General features: G+C 33.9%; 3 protein-coding genes across 3 annotated transcripts; 1 reads left to right on the top strand and 2 right to left on the bottom strand.

Annotated features, from left to right (window-relative positions):
• Positions 1 to 1,920: 1,920 nt before the first annotated feature.
• Positions 1,921 to 5,741, top strand: LOC140060021 (maleylacetoacetate isomerase-like). The gene is made up of 8 exons (XM_072106055.1): positions 1,921 to 2,017; positions 2,399 to 2,450; positions 2,579 to 2,640; positions 2,748 to 2,828; positions 2,908 to 2,985; positions 3,202 to 3,249; positions 3,641 to 3,822; positions 4,414 to 5,741. The coding sequence occupies exons 1-8, from the start codon at positions 2,006 to 2,008 to the stop codon at positions 4,535 to 4,537; spliced, it is 639 nt and encodes a 212-aa protein (XP_071962156.1). The 5' UTR covers positions 1,921 to 2,005; the 3' UTR covers positions 4,538 to 5,741.
• Positions 5,742 to 8,120: 2,379 nt separating this feature from the next.
• On the bottom strand, positions 8,121 to 10,216 carry LOC140060937 (left-right determination factor 1-like). Its single transcript, XM_072107307.1, has 4 exons — positions 10,027 to 10,216; positions 9,622 to 9,892; positions 8,680 to 8,913; positions 8,121 to 8,534 (listed from the first exon to the last, which is right to left on the bottom strand). The coding sequence occupies exons 1-4, from the start codon at positions 10,214 to 10,216 to the stop codon at positions 8,192 to 8,194; spliced, it is 1,038 nt and encodes a 345-aa protein (XP_071963408.1). The 3' UTR covers positions 8,121 to 8,191.
• Positions 10,217 to 11,493: 1,277 nt separating this feature from the next.
• Positions 11,494 to 13,362, bottom strand: LOC140060989 (uncharacterized). Its single transcript, XM_072107367.1, has 4 exons — positions 13,266 to 13,362; positions 12,292 to 12,445; positions 11,934 to 12,080; positions 11,494 to 11,838 (listed from the first exon to the last, which is right to left on the bottom strand). The coding sequence occupies exons 2-4, from the start codon at positions 12,437 to 12,439 to the stop codon at positions 11,672 to 11,674; spliced, it is 462 nt and encodes a 153-aa protein (XP_071963468.1). The 5' UTR covers positions 12,440 to 12,445; positions 13,266 to 13,362; the 3' UTR covers positions 11,494 to 11,671.
• Between the last annotated feature and the right edge of the window lie 171 nt (positions 13,363 to 13,533).

The following is a 13,533-nucleotide window of genomic DNA, read 5'->3' as shown; positions in this document are numbered from 1 at the left end:
TAGATGCAATGACAGTTAATTTAATCGTTCTGCTCTTTTTGTACAAATCTATACTACTTTATATTATGGATGTTGTAGTACTGTTAAAATTATTAAATCTCTGGAAGTGTGTTTTACGAGTATGTCCGCAAATTTATGCGTTTACGGTTTTAAAATGCACTACGCACGCAGTATTCCAAAATGTCTTACTAATTGGGAGAAAATCATATTGTATCATATCATATTATATCCATTCTTTAAATTCATATTCTTTATCCAAAACTAAATTGGTATTGGTAAAACACAGTGCTAGCAATTTATCATATTATTAAATGTTTCCTATTCTTTATCATTGTGTTTTACTCTAATCAAATTGGTATAGTAAAACACAGTGCTAAATTGCTATGTGAATGTCATTTATCATATTTTTAAATGTTTCCTATTCTTTATCGTTGTGTTTAACTCTAACCAAATTGGTTATAGTAAAACACAGAGATAAATTGCTATGTAAATGTTATATATCGTATTATTAAATTCCTATGCTTTATCATTGTGTTTTACTCTAACCAAATTGGTTATAGTAAAACACAGTGATAAATTGCTATGTAATGACATTTATCATGTTATTAAATGTTTCCTATTCTTTATCGTTGTGTTTTACTCTAGCCAAATTGGTTATAGTAAAACACAGTGCTAAATTACTATGTAAATGTCATTTATCATGTTATTAAATGTTTCCTATTCTTTATCGTTGTGTTTTACTCTAACCAAATTGGTTGTAGTAAAACACAGTGATAAATTGCTATGTAATGACATTTATCATGTTATTAAATGTTTCCTATTCTTTATCGTTGTGTTTTACTCTAACCAAATTGGTTATAGTAAAACACAGTGATAAATTGCTATGTAAATGTAATTTATCATATTATTAAATGTTTCCTATTCTTTATCATTGTGTTTTACTCTAACCAAATTGGTTATAGTAAAACACAGTGATAAATTGCTATGTAAATGTAATTTATCATGTTATTAAATGTTTCCTATTCTTTATCGTTGTGTTTTACTCTAACCAAATTGGTTATAGTAAAACACAGTGCTAAATTGCTATGTAAATGTCATTTATCATGTTATTAAATGTTTCCTATTCTATATCATTGTGTTTTACCATAATCAAATTGGTTATAGTAAAACACAGTGCTAAATTACTATGTAAATGTCATTTATCATATTATTAAATGTTTCCTATTCTTTATCATTGTGTTTTACTCTAATCTGATTGGTTATAGTAAAACACAGTGCTAAATTGCTATGTGAATGTCATTTATCATGTTATTAAATGTTTCCTATTCTTTATCATTGTGCTTTACTCTAACCAAATTGGTTATAGTAAAACACAGTGATAAATTGCTATGTAAATGTCATTTATCATATTATTAAATGTTTCTTATTCTTTATCATTGTGTTTTACTCTAACCAAATTGGTTATAGTAAAACACAGTGCTAAATTGCTATGTAAATGTAATTTATCATATTATTAAAATGTTTCCTATTCTTTATCATTGTGTTTTACTCTAACCAAATTGGTTTTAATTTATTTAATTTCAAAAGACATTTACCTAAATTGCTATTTAAATGTCATTTATCAAATTATTAAATGTTTCCTATTATTTATCTGGTTATATAGTAAAACACTGTGCTAAATTGCTATTGTATTAAGGACGAGTTCCGAGAAGATGTATTCAAAGCTACAACCAATCAGAACAGTGTTAATCAATATAGTCCATGGCTACAACCAATCAGAAACGTCCAAATCGCAATAACCCCTAGGCTAATAGAAAATATTGGTCCAAGTAGCCTTTTCAACCAGACGTTGCGAGGTTTAAAAAGTAAAACATGATTTACTCGCCAGTTTGGTATAGTTTATATACCTGGTTGACCTGGGGAAAAACAACACGTCGTGCTCAGTCAGCTCTCCCTCTGCTTTTTGTATTTATTTTTAATTAAATCAACAACAGAGTACCTAAAAATGAATCCAAAAGTACGTAAGTTTATGTGATGAAGCATTGCATTAGTTTCAAATAATGAAGAAATTCAGATTGTATCCATCAATTCTGTTCAAACTTAGGCCTCTACTAGATGGCCAGAGCCAGGCAGGCCTCCTACATGTACCACCACACGGACTGCTGTTGAGCGTCGTTTGCACACAGTCGATCACGTAATATGGTTGCGATGTTGGTGAAAAGTGCAGCCTAGTTCCTTCTCATTTTAAATTATAGTTTAAACTTTATTATTTAAGGAGGAAACTAGCTAGTAACAAAGGCTAGGCATAGTTTGTTCGGGAGTTGAACTTCCCACTTGCTTGGTATAGGCTAGTTATTACAATATACAATTATATATTTAAAAAATATTTCTTTTTTAGCCTATTTTATACTCGTACTTTAGAAGCTCATGTTCATGGAGAGTTCGCCTGGGTAAGTTTATAATGTAATTTATAATCACAATTATATTCAGAATAAAAACTAGGCCTTGGTTCTATAATGAAAGTTGAATGTCAAAACATGCAGTAATTCAATGACAATTTGTAATGTTAATTTTGTAGCTCTTGCATTTAAGAAGATTGAGTATGAATACAGGCCAGTTAATTTACTGAAATCTGAACAGGTAAAGTAAAGTACTTATTGATAGTTATTGATTATAATTGATTACCAGCTAATTTATTTAAATGTGAACAGATACAGAATCACTTTCAGATTTTAATTTTATTCTAGCTCTCAGAAGAACACAAAGAGCTGAATCCAAGTGGACAGGTTCCAGCTCTAATTATTGATGGATTAACACTCTCACAATCTGTAAGTTTATAATTCTGCTGATTATTATAAAAAAAGTATTTGAATGAAAATCTTCTAAAATTAGAATTTGTTTTTAAAGATTGCTATTATAGAATACATTGAGGAGACAAGGCCTGATTTTCCTCTACTTCCAAAAGAAGCAGGACAACGAGCTCTGGTGAGTTAAAAAAATATGTTTAAAGAAAAAAAAAACATTAATTGAATTTTAAACATGTATGACAATATATGAATAGGCTGTTACAAATTAGTAATTGCTGCATACCCTCAAATATATTCTGTTTCACAATGAAATAAGTATGCTAGTACAAATAATAATTATTTATTGTCTACCATCAAAAATATTATGTAAATAATTTTTCAATTTTATGTGTAGGTACGACAGGTAACAGAAACAATTACAACAGGGATTCAGCCTATACAGGTGAGGATAACACCCAGAAAGGGGTTGGTAAAAACAGGTTGTATAGTGGGAGGTAAAGGGTGGAAGAATGGGTGACAACAGGGTGCATAGTGGATGAGGGGTAATGATGGAGATGGGATGGAGAAGAAGAGAATTAAGGAAACGAAATATTACAACACAAAAAATATTATTACTGTATAGATTCACTCAAGCTTTTCAGCGGAGAGGCAGTAATCATCATCATCATTCTTTTTCTTTTTGTCAAAAAAAGATATATATTTTTCTAATGATGAATACAAAAATCTCATAGTGTATTTATGATTCACAAAAATAAAATCACTATTTTATCCGAACTTCAATCAGATTGCTTTTAGAATTTGTTTTAAATCAAAATTTATACTTTAAATTTCAGAATCTCTCCATTCTGAAATATGTTGGGAGTGAAAAGAAAATGGAATGGGGACATTATCATATCGATCATGGCTTTGAGGCTCTAGAGAAGCTATTGTCTAGAACTGCTGGAACATACTCCGTTGGTAATACAATCACAATGGCGGACTTCTGTTTAGTTCCACAAGTGTTCAACGCTAACAGGTTAGTTTTGTTTTGCTGTTTAGTCCTAGTTTGTAACAAAAGCTATTAGGGAGGCTTCGCAACCTTACGAATACGATAACGAAAATGGATACGTCATACATTTGTGAAACTTTTGAGCTGATCCCCATTTCATATTCGTAAAGCGTATTCGTGTTGACAAATATCATCAGTCATATTCGTAACTACAAAACGAGTATAGTTTTTGACCTATTTTGCACATTTTGCATTTGAATCAGGAATAATTCATGATTATAACATAATTATAGATTTATTGAAAGTAAGTTACTAAAGTAATTTATTAAAATGCCAAGTCAATTTTGATAAATTCAAACTCGCTTTGATGTTACGCTAGGCCTAGGCAGCCAAGCACCAAGAACCACGTACCTGCGCTTCGCTCAAATTTACCGCAGTCATATTTTGGACGCGCCTCAATATTTCGTTGCCATGCGAAACAGATTTTTTTATGGCTTATGAAAACGAATACGTGTGCGTGACATATCCGTTTTCGTTATCGTATTCGTAAGATTGCGAAACCTCTCTAATATTACTGATGCATGTACGTAGTGCTGGATTTGTACAATTTCATTTCAGGTTTAAAGTTGACATGTCAAAGTTTCCTATAATTTCAAGAGTGAATGCTGCCCTTATTGAGTTGCCAGAATTCAAGGCAGCTCATCCAAGCAAACAGCCAGACTGCCCAGAGGACCTACGATAAAGGTTTCCCCAAATTGTCAAACAGCCAGACTTCCCCCCGTTGTCAAACAGTCAGACTGCCCAAAGGACCTATGATAAAGGATGCCCCCAGTTGTCAAACAGCCAGATTGCCCCCAGTTGTCAAACAGCCAGATTTCCCCCAGTTGTCAAACAGCCAGATTTCCTCCAGTTGTCAAACAGCCAGACTGCCCAAAGGACCTATGATAAAGGATTCCCCCAGTTGTCAAACAGCCAGACTTCCCCCAGTTGTCAAACAGCCAAACTGCCCAGAAGACCTACGATAAAGATTTCCACCAGTTGTCAAACAGCCAGATTTCCCCCAGTTGTCAAACAGCCAGATTGCCCCCAGTTGTTAACCAGCCAGACTGGCTAGAGGACCTATGATACAAGGTTCCCCCAGTTGTCAATATTCATTTAACACACACACACAAAACCAAAAACTGGTGGTACCTGCAAATAGTTAAAAACTACAAAGAAGAAAAATAGTTTTTGTATAATGTTAATTTATTAACTAATAAAACGATACTGACAGTTACGGCAAGAAGACGCATCTTTTGACATTTTTCAGAGTGTAAAATTAGCTAGAAACTTTATAATATTTATTAAATCTCCATTTTAGTAAGAAAATCATGAAATGGTTTTTACAAAATTTATTTTAGAATTTTTAATTTAAAAAATATTTATTTCCTGTTTAGTATTAATAATGGTAAAAACATTACGTAGTATAATAGTATTTTACATGTAGTATTTTAAATTACTTTAAAACAGTTATAGTATTTGGTTATTTGTATCTGCCATTCTGCCGATTTAGGAAAAAAACATTTACCGCAAGATTTCTCCAATTTGAGAAGTATTTGGCTTAGTTAAGTTAAACTCTTTTTAATTATTGATACAATAGGAAACTAGATATTATTTACATATTTCAGGACAATTTTTAGAAACACCAATTTTAATTGAACTTTAATTAAAATAATTTTATCGAACAACTGGACAATCTTAAAATGTTAAATAAACACACATTAGATGTAAATAATTGTTTGTATATCTCTTTACCATTAGGGCCTATAAACGCCATCATAAAAATCGCGATGTTTTTCTAAATTGAAAATAGTTAAAATAAATAAAACTACAGTACTTTACTTATTAATTATTTAATTAGTAGATTTTCATGTCTGAGTTTGCAATAAATAGTCGTCCCTCTCTGATTGCTTTGTTCATGTAAGTTCATTAAATACAAGTGAGTAATAAATGGATGTATTCTTTGGATTTCTAAGCTGGTCGCAAATTGTTAAGCTTTTCATTGATGCAATTAATGCTTCATCAGACACCATGATTGGTAGCCATTTCTGGGTATTGAACTGTGTCCACAATAATCCAATTTCGATGGGGTGATAGGCCTACAAGAAGTTATATAAGTCTATCACCATAACTATATTTTCATAGTTGAGTGATAGTTTTTTTTTTGAACGGGTTTCAATATTACAGACAGAAACAAAGGAGGACTAAGTACGTGCGACGAACATCACACTTACCGTAAATCTTCTAATTGTAACCCTGTGTTATAATGCTTTGATTGTTTTTTTAGGGTGGGTTACTATTAGAAGCGGGGTTACTATTAGAAGCGGGGTTACTATTAGAAGCGGGGTTACTATTAGAAGCGGGGTTACTATTAGAAGCGGGGTTACTATTAGAAGCGGGGTTACTATTAGAAGCGGGGTTACTATTAGAAGCGGGGTTACTATTAGAAGCGGGGTTACTATTAGAAGCGGGGTTACTATTAGAAGCGGGGTTACTATTAGAAGCGGGTTACTATTAGAAGCGAGGTTACTATTAGAAGCGGGGTTACTATTAGAAGCGGGGTTACTATTAGAAGCGGGGTTACTATTAGAGTAGTGGGTTACTATAATTACTAATCTTAAATTAGGCATCTGAAAATAGTAACCCACCCCCAACTTTTCCGGTCAGCAACTCATAGTAAAATAGTAAAACAGTACGAATAAACAAATTTGGTTGAACTCTAACTTTATTTTATAAGCTCAAAACACTCAATCCTCCCCACTCCCGAGATCAACATGCATTATCTCCAATCTCCTTATTTTCAAAATACGGGTGCATCATCAGTTTTTGTGACTCTAATAGTAACCCCCTTGGGTTACTATTAGAGTAGTGGGTTATTATTATAGATTGACTTATAAGGTGGGTTACTATTAGAGTAGTGGGTTATTATTATAGATTGACTTATATGGTGGGTTACTATTAGAAGATTTACGGTAATAGTTTCAATATTCGTGTAGTTCATTTGGATTTGTTTAGGGCAATGGGAAGACATGAACTTAACGCTCTGTCTACACTATCAAACTTATATGACAAAAAAATGTGATGTGCCCATATATGGACAACATGATGATATCATCAATACCATATTTGGCCACATAACACTTTTTTTTTTGTCAAACTAGTATGATAGTAGACAACGTAACGGTGTACCAAGAAGGAGATGACCGGCGGAACACATACACTTATATCCAATCGTATATATTATTTGAAGGTGATTTTAATAAAATAGTGTTTGTTTGAAACAGAGAAGCAAATAGGGGAGAACCAGTGCAGTTCACAAAGTAAAGTTCAGTTTTAAGAACGTCTTTTTTTCCAATTAAATGCTATACATACTTTATTACTACAGTATCTCCGACTCCGGTTTGTGATGCAGACTCAAGTCAAACAGTTACAAATAATACACAGTGCGTGCGTACTATTGAACGCCATGTGACCCACAATCGTTCAATCAAATGACAGTAATTTATTAAGGCGTTATATAATACGGTAAAAACATACCATTTGGACTTTGTTCAAGCGGGAAGGAAGGCATGAATATAAATGAGAGCATGTGTAAATGGTCATCATATAACATATATTCTATTTGTATGACCATTACCGCTCGTCTGTGTAAATTGGCCTTACTACGGAAGAACTTTCTCCGTGATACAACGGCACTCTCGTCTAATCAAACTATTAACAAAAAATACACGAAACTTGTTGTAATTATGTTTTACATAACGGCATTTTATTGTCAGCCATGATCGACATTAACACACATCACGTACAATGTAGTAATAAAGGTGTTCTCTATCGTATAACGTTATCAAAGATATAATACTCATGTCTACCATTATTATCTGAACAGAATTTAACTTGCACAACAAATAATTTGCAACTATATCAACGTTTTGGTAACCGGATTATAACATGAAGAGATATTACTATAAAGCACATTTAAGTTATCAACATAAACATAAAAGTATGGTACAATACTATTTACAGCATTTACAATATTATTTTTATATTAGGCCTAAACTTTTTTTTATTTGGAAGGCGTGGGCAGTGTTATAATGTTATTTTAATTATGGTATTATCGGCTTGATTATAAAATTGCATTAACATAAACGGATACGCGGTCCCTATTTCAAAATCCTGGATCCGCCCCCACCCATCCCCAAGTCAGTGGCGTATCCAGGATTTGTTGGGCCTAAACATGGTAAACAGCTGGACAGAACAAAGCATACTCTATATTGTAGTCACCCCAACCCCGGATCTACCGATGCAAATATACCATATTATGATATAGTTAATAATTATTATTAAATACAATAATTGTCTATAACCGACATTGGCACTCTTGAATGATCATATTGGGAATACTTTCAACAACTATTTCGGCAGCACCGTCTCTATTCACCATGTACATCATAGGTAACGGTGACGTCCTTGACGGCTTACAAGACACAGTTCTAGGCGTACGTAACATATCGAGTAAATCCCGTCCGTTTCGTACGCGATGTGCGGTACACGGTCCGACGCATTCGAACGCGTCGTAGCCCTGCGGTTCGATGATCCATCGGTCGGACCATTCCGTACCTCGGAAGTCGATGAACTTCGGTCGTCGGCAGCAAGTATTCGTCTCCAAACCATCTACGCAATCAGAATGTTGTGGTTCGTTTCTAAAAAAACAGAGGAAAAAGTAATTATAATGTGTATACCAATATAAAAAGGCGCTATTAATAATTTATACAGGATAATTAATAATTTTTGTAAAGTTGCACTAAAGTTTGCACTAAACAAAACACTCCATAATATAGTACTTACTTTGGGGCTCTCTTTATTGTGTAAACGACTAAAATAGGCAATCCAGACGTAGTATCAGGCGAGTCTTGTGGCCCGAATCGGGTTCTGTCGGCAATCCTTTGGGCATGTTCGGTAGGATTCGTTGGTAAAATCTCGAATTGAAGACCGAAGTTTAGATTCGGGTTATCTATCCAATATTGTACTGTCTTTGTGACGTCAAAGATCTTCCATCCACTTGTATTCAATGGTAAAACACTGTAACAAGAATTATTGTTGGTCAGACTCTTCTAATTATTAAATGCTTTGAATTCTACGAATAGGCCTACATACTAAAAACATTCAAGCCCGTATCCAGGATTTTTACAGGGTGTTTTTTTTGTTTTTTGCTTTCAATATATTTATTTGTAAATATGGTCAGATTAATACATTAATGTATAACAATACAGATGTAAACAAAATACATACAATAGGCCTATAATCAATTAATGATAAACAAAAGACCATAAATAGGGGATCAAGATTAGAAGTAAAAATACTTGTCTCATAATGACCCAAAAAAAAAAACAAACAAAAAGAAACAACAAAAAAGAAAACAAACCAATATAAAATACTAAAAAACTAAAGATTGCGCAAATAATTATCAGTCATCTGACTGATACTTTGATAAACATTGCATTTTCATATTTCTTCTAAAAAGTTTAATTGATTTAACATTAATAGTGGCTGTATCTAGGTTATTCCATCGAATGACTCGTGTTACTTTTCCGTACAAAATGGGAATATGAGCAACTGAAGAAAAGATAGATTTATGTCTAGCCTAGCATTGGCTGGCTTGGTAGGCAGGATTGGCTAAAAATCGCTGGTCTGTAGTTTTAAAAGTTCACTCAGCAAAGAGGGGTCTTTCTAACGCCAGAACCCCTGGCTACGAGCTCGAAGCTAAAATTAATTAATTAATTAACTTACCGAGAGTCAACTGTAACGACATCACTTTCTGTAAAGTTTTCACCGCCGCCACGATTGTCAAGTATCTGTTGGACGTTGATTACCGATTGGTACACGTTATGATGTGTTGACGCGTTTCCCTGCGTTCGATGATGACGCGATTCATTCGGCCTCTCTTTGTAAATTTTAAATTCTGCTAACATCACTTCACTACCCACGGGAAGACGGTCGGCAAAATCAAAGGTAAATAGCATTTTGTTTGACGATAAATGCTCAACATGACCTACCATTTCTGTGAAATAAAGAGTTATGATTAATTTCCAATGAAACAGTAATTTTCAGCAATAAAACTAGCTATAAAAAAATAGATGCGGTATTTCTACGAATCCGTTTTATTTAAGAGTAACAATAGTAATATGTACGTACCTGGATTTTTATGGACAGTTTTTGCAATCATATTTTTCGAGTAGGGAGCCGTTCGTCTTTTTCGATTCAGTTTCATTCCTTCCGTTTTCTTCAATTGTTCGTATTTCTCTTTTAATTCGACTGGTACCACGATATCTTTAACCGAGAAGTAATTTTCTGTGACGTCTGTTAGAGATGGCACTACATACATCGCTTCAATGTAATACAATGTGATTATCAATAACACTAGTTGTAAATACATCGCGAGCGAGATTAGATTGTTAAAAAACTATTAATTATTCGAATGTATGTCTTCTATTGTTATGAACTCTTTTTTCAGAACCAAAAATATGTCAAACGATGAAACTGCGTATACTTCCAATTGTGGTTTACAAATTACAAAACGTGCATGAAAAAGTCTTCTATTGATGCTGACTGAACTGGAATACAACGTCGTAACAACCAGTAAATGTTGCTGATCATAACACGCAGGTTTCAAGTAATCTAAACTGGTTGGGAACGATCTTCCGAATGATGAATTATTTGTCCGAGTTGTCCTTTTATTACCCCTCCCTGCCAGACTAGTAATAGTGTCTAGCCTCACACGTTGCTCTAATTGATTGTAATAATAAATAGCTTGTTCTTACCAGTCACTATTGTCCTATTCTACTACACTAATGCCATTCAATTACCTCGTCTGAGAGGAAACAAAAGATTTTATCTTTTTGTATTAGAGTCGTTCCGGAAAGTGTTTGAAATAAATTATGAACGATGATTTACTTATTAAAATTAAGATTTCGAGGAATATTTATCAAATGAGTGCAGAATGAATAAACAAAGGTCAATTATACACAAAATATATGACGCAAATATTGATAACAAAGTTATAGAAAGACACAGAGAGGAAGTCGTTTAAGCTCAATAATTAAGCTAATCAAAAGACTAATCAGTGTGGCTAATTGGCCTCTAACGTTATAACTTGTATGTTCTACCAGGGATTAACTCTTCCCTGGTTCTACCTGCTATAGAGTGAAGCTCTGTCTACACCATCAAACAAGTTTTGTTAAAGAAGATTTTAATGTTCTCAAATATGTTGGGGATATGCCCAAATATGGTAGTAATATGGTATTATCATGTTCATATATGGGCACACCACATTTTTTGGTCACATAAAGTTTGATAGTGTAGACAGAGCCTAAAGTAGTGTATGTTTTAAAGCTTGGTTCCCACTAGGACGCAACGAAAGTAGTGGGTTGACCAATCACAAGCGACATTTCGGAAGGATGATCCACCGCGGTAGTATGTATTTCGTGATAAATAGGCCTATAATTAGTAATTCACACGAACCCAAGAACAGAATCTTCAGGGCGACAGACAGACCATCGTAGTTCACCATCTAGGTCGGTACTTAATCACAGTTGTGACGTCATGGCAACGCATCCATCAGATGTGGAATTCAGAACAAGCGTTATTTCGTCAAACAAAATTTATTGACAACGTATACGTTTGAACATATTTCATTAATATACAAAAAAACAATTAAAACATAATTATGTAATGCTGTGTGAGATGTTATCAACGGTTAGGTGGTGTAACAGAACTTTGCATAAAACGTTAGAAAAAAATTCCATTTACAACTTCATGATAGGCTTGTTCGTGAAGATAGTTACGTTGGGAAAATGTCGTCGTCATCTCCATCGAATAGATTTGACTGCCGAATTCCTGTATCTGCTACAGGTGATGGCTCAATGCTTCGATTTGGTCTCGAGGTTGAGTATGGTTGGACTTTGCTGGACAATCTGTACTCTATGGGTGTACTAGGAACTAGCTGATCTAAAAAACGGTATTAGTAGTTACAATTAGGCTATAGTATAATAAAAATAATTATATTTTCTAAAAATTTAAAACGAAAAACTAAGAAAGCGTACCTGGTGGTGTAGAGGCTACCATTGGTGTTCGTAGCTGACAATCGGTACCTGGCGGTGTAGAGGCTATCTTCGGGGTAGTTGGCGGGAAATCGGAAGCGCTTGTGACACTTATTGGAGTCTGAGGTACATTTCGATCAAACGAGTTTTCTTTTTAAAAAACGTATAATTGTTTAAAAAAATGAATATAAATACAACATAATTGTTAACAATGTCTTAATAATATTAGTACCGTATTATTGAAATTAATATCCATATTTTGCCATGGTTTTAAAAGGTTTGCTTTTATTTATTGTAGGTCTATTATTATAATTGACGTCAACATATTGACTGTGGTATTAAAGTAATATGGCATCCATACGGTTCTTGTCTTCTGATGACCAATCTGGTACAGTGGCCGCTGGTGAGGACCACCTTCTAGTTGGCATGATTACTGGTGAATATGGAACTGATTGAAAAGGTGAATGGCCGGATTGATTCAAGATCGTCTGTCTTCTTAAGTCAGTCATTATTTTCTATAATAAAAAGGGACATTGCTAATGATGTTATTATCTTTTAAAATAAACAATGTCAGTGCTAAACTAATTAATAGTATTACTAAATACTAAGTAATAGGCCTACGCTATAATAGATATATTAGTAGTCTAGTAGTAATACTTAGGCCTACCCTATATACACTGCCTAGAGAGTCCTAGGCCTATACTTTGCCTATACTCATAGGCCTATATTTACTATTGATAATTATTAATTAAAAGAGTACCCACCTACAGTAGAGGCCTATCTATTAGTATTAATATTATTAATTTATTAATAACTGTCTATGATATGCCTAGATAAGCTGCTACTAGCAGCTTATCTAGGCATATCATAGACAGAATTAAATTAAGAATTAAGAATTAAGTCCTCACTCAGGACCTAGACTAGCAGTGCTAGTCTAGGTCCTGAGTGAGCCTAGCTAGCTAGGCTACAGGCCTAGCTAGCGCCCCCAACTACTCTCTCTAGCCTAAGCATAGGCCCCCTTAGCCCTAATATCTAGGCCTAGCTAGCTAGGTCTTAATTCTATTCAACCTAGCTAGCTAGCTAGCTAGGCCCTCTACTCTAGCTAGGCTAGGCCTAGCTACTACCTAGGCCTAGCTAGGCCCTACCTAGGGCTAGGCTAGGCCCTCTAGGCCTTAATTTAATTAATCTTTTATTAGGCCTAGGCCTATGCAATAATAATAATATTATGAGCCTATCTTTTTGGTAGACCCATAGCCTAGCCTAGATCTTGTTTATCTATAATTTAAAATTGTATTCCTTCTGGTAAATTCTTTTTCAGTAAAAGTGATTTCTTACCACCACTGAGAAATAGAATACTCTGGCCTTCTATACACACACGGGGCCGAGAGAGAGAGGAGAGGAAACCAACGTGGGTTTGCATGCGCAGATGATATGCTCAGAAAAGTTTTGATATGATTTTACCGATGGTGGCGCTATTTAAAAGCAGACGATTGGACTTTCCTTTCAGATTGTTTCAAAAAGTTTTTGAGGTAGTTCCAGAACAAAGCATATAGAATAAAAGAGAGAAATCTAATTGTTATAGAATAATTGTTAATTTATATAT

The sequence above is a fragment of the Antedon mediterranea genome, chromosome 10 (genome assembly GCF_964355755.1).
Source record: "Antedon mediterranea chromosome 10, ecAntMedi1.1, whole genome shotgun sequence".
NCBI classification, from domain to species: Eukaryota; Metazoa; Echinodermata; class Crinoidea; order Comatulida; family Antedonidae; genus Antedon; species Antedon mediterranea.
Note: the sequence above shows the minus strand (reverse complement) of the source record. Positions and strands in the feature narration are given on the sequence as shown.

What these genes read in the sequence shown, in the direction of transcription:
- LOC140060937 (XM_072107307.1), bottom strand. Translation starts at nt 10,216, where the DNA reads ATGTATGTAGTGCCATCTCTAACAGACGTCACAGAAAATTACTTCTCG. An exon ending in AACTGTCCATAAAAATCCAG is followed by an intron (nt 9,893 to 10,026) that starts GTACGTACATAT and finishes TTTATTTCACAG; the next exon opens with AAATGGTAGGTCATGTTGAG. An exon ending in ACAATAAAGAGAGCCCCAAA is followed by an intron (nt 8,535 to 8,679) that starts GTAAGTACTATA and finishes CTGTTTTTTTAG; the next exon opens with AAACGAACCACAACATTCTG.
- LOC140060021 (XM_072106055.1), top strand. An exon ending in TTCATGGAGAGTTCGCCTGG is followed by an intron (nt 2,451 to 2,578) that starts GTAAGTTTATAA and finishes TTAATTTTGTAG; the next exon opens with CTCTTGCATTTAAGAAGATT. An exon ending in CAAGTGTTCAACGCTAACAG is followed by an intron (nt 3,823 to 4,413) that starts GTTAGTTTTGTT and finishes ATTTCATTTCAG; the next exon opens with GTTTAAAGTTGACATGTCAA.
- LOC140060989 (XM_072107367.1), bottom strand. Translation starts at nt 12,439, where the DNA reads ATGACTGACTTAAGAAGACAGACGATCTTGAATCAATCCGGCCATTCA. An exon ending in GTCATCAGAAGACAAGAACC is followed by an intron (nt 12,081 to 12,291) that starts GTATGGATGCCA and finishes TTTTTTAAAAAG; the next exon opens with AAAACTCGTTTGATCGAAAT. An exon ending in GGTAGCCTCTACACCACCAG is followed by an intron (nt 11,839 to 11,933) that starts GTACGCTTTCTT and finishes ACCGTTTTTTAG; the next exon opens with ATCAGCTAGTTCCTAGTACA.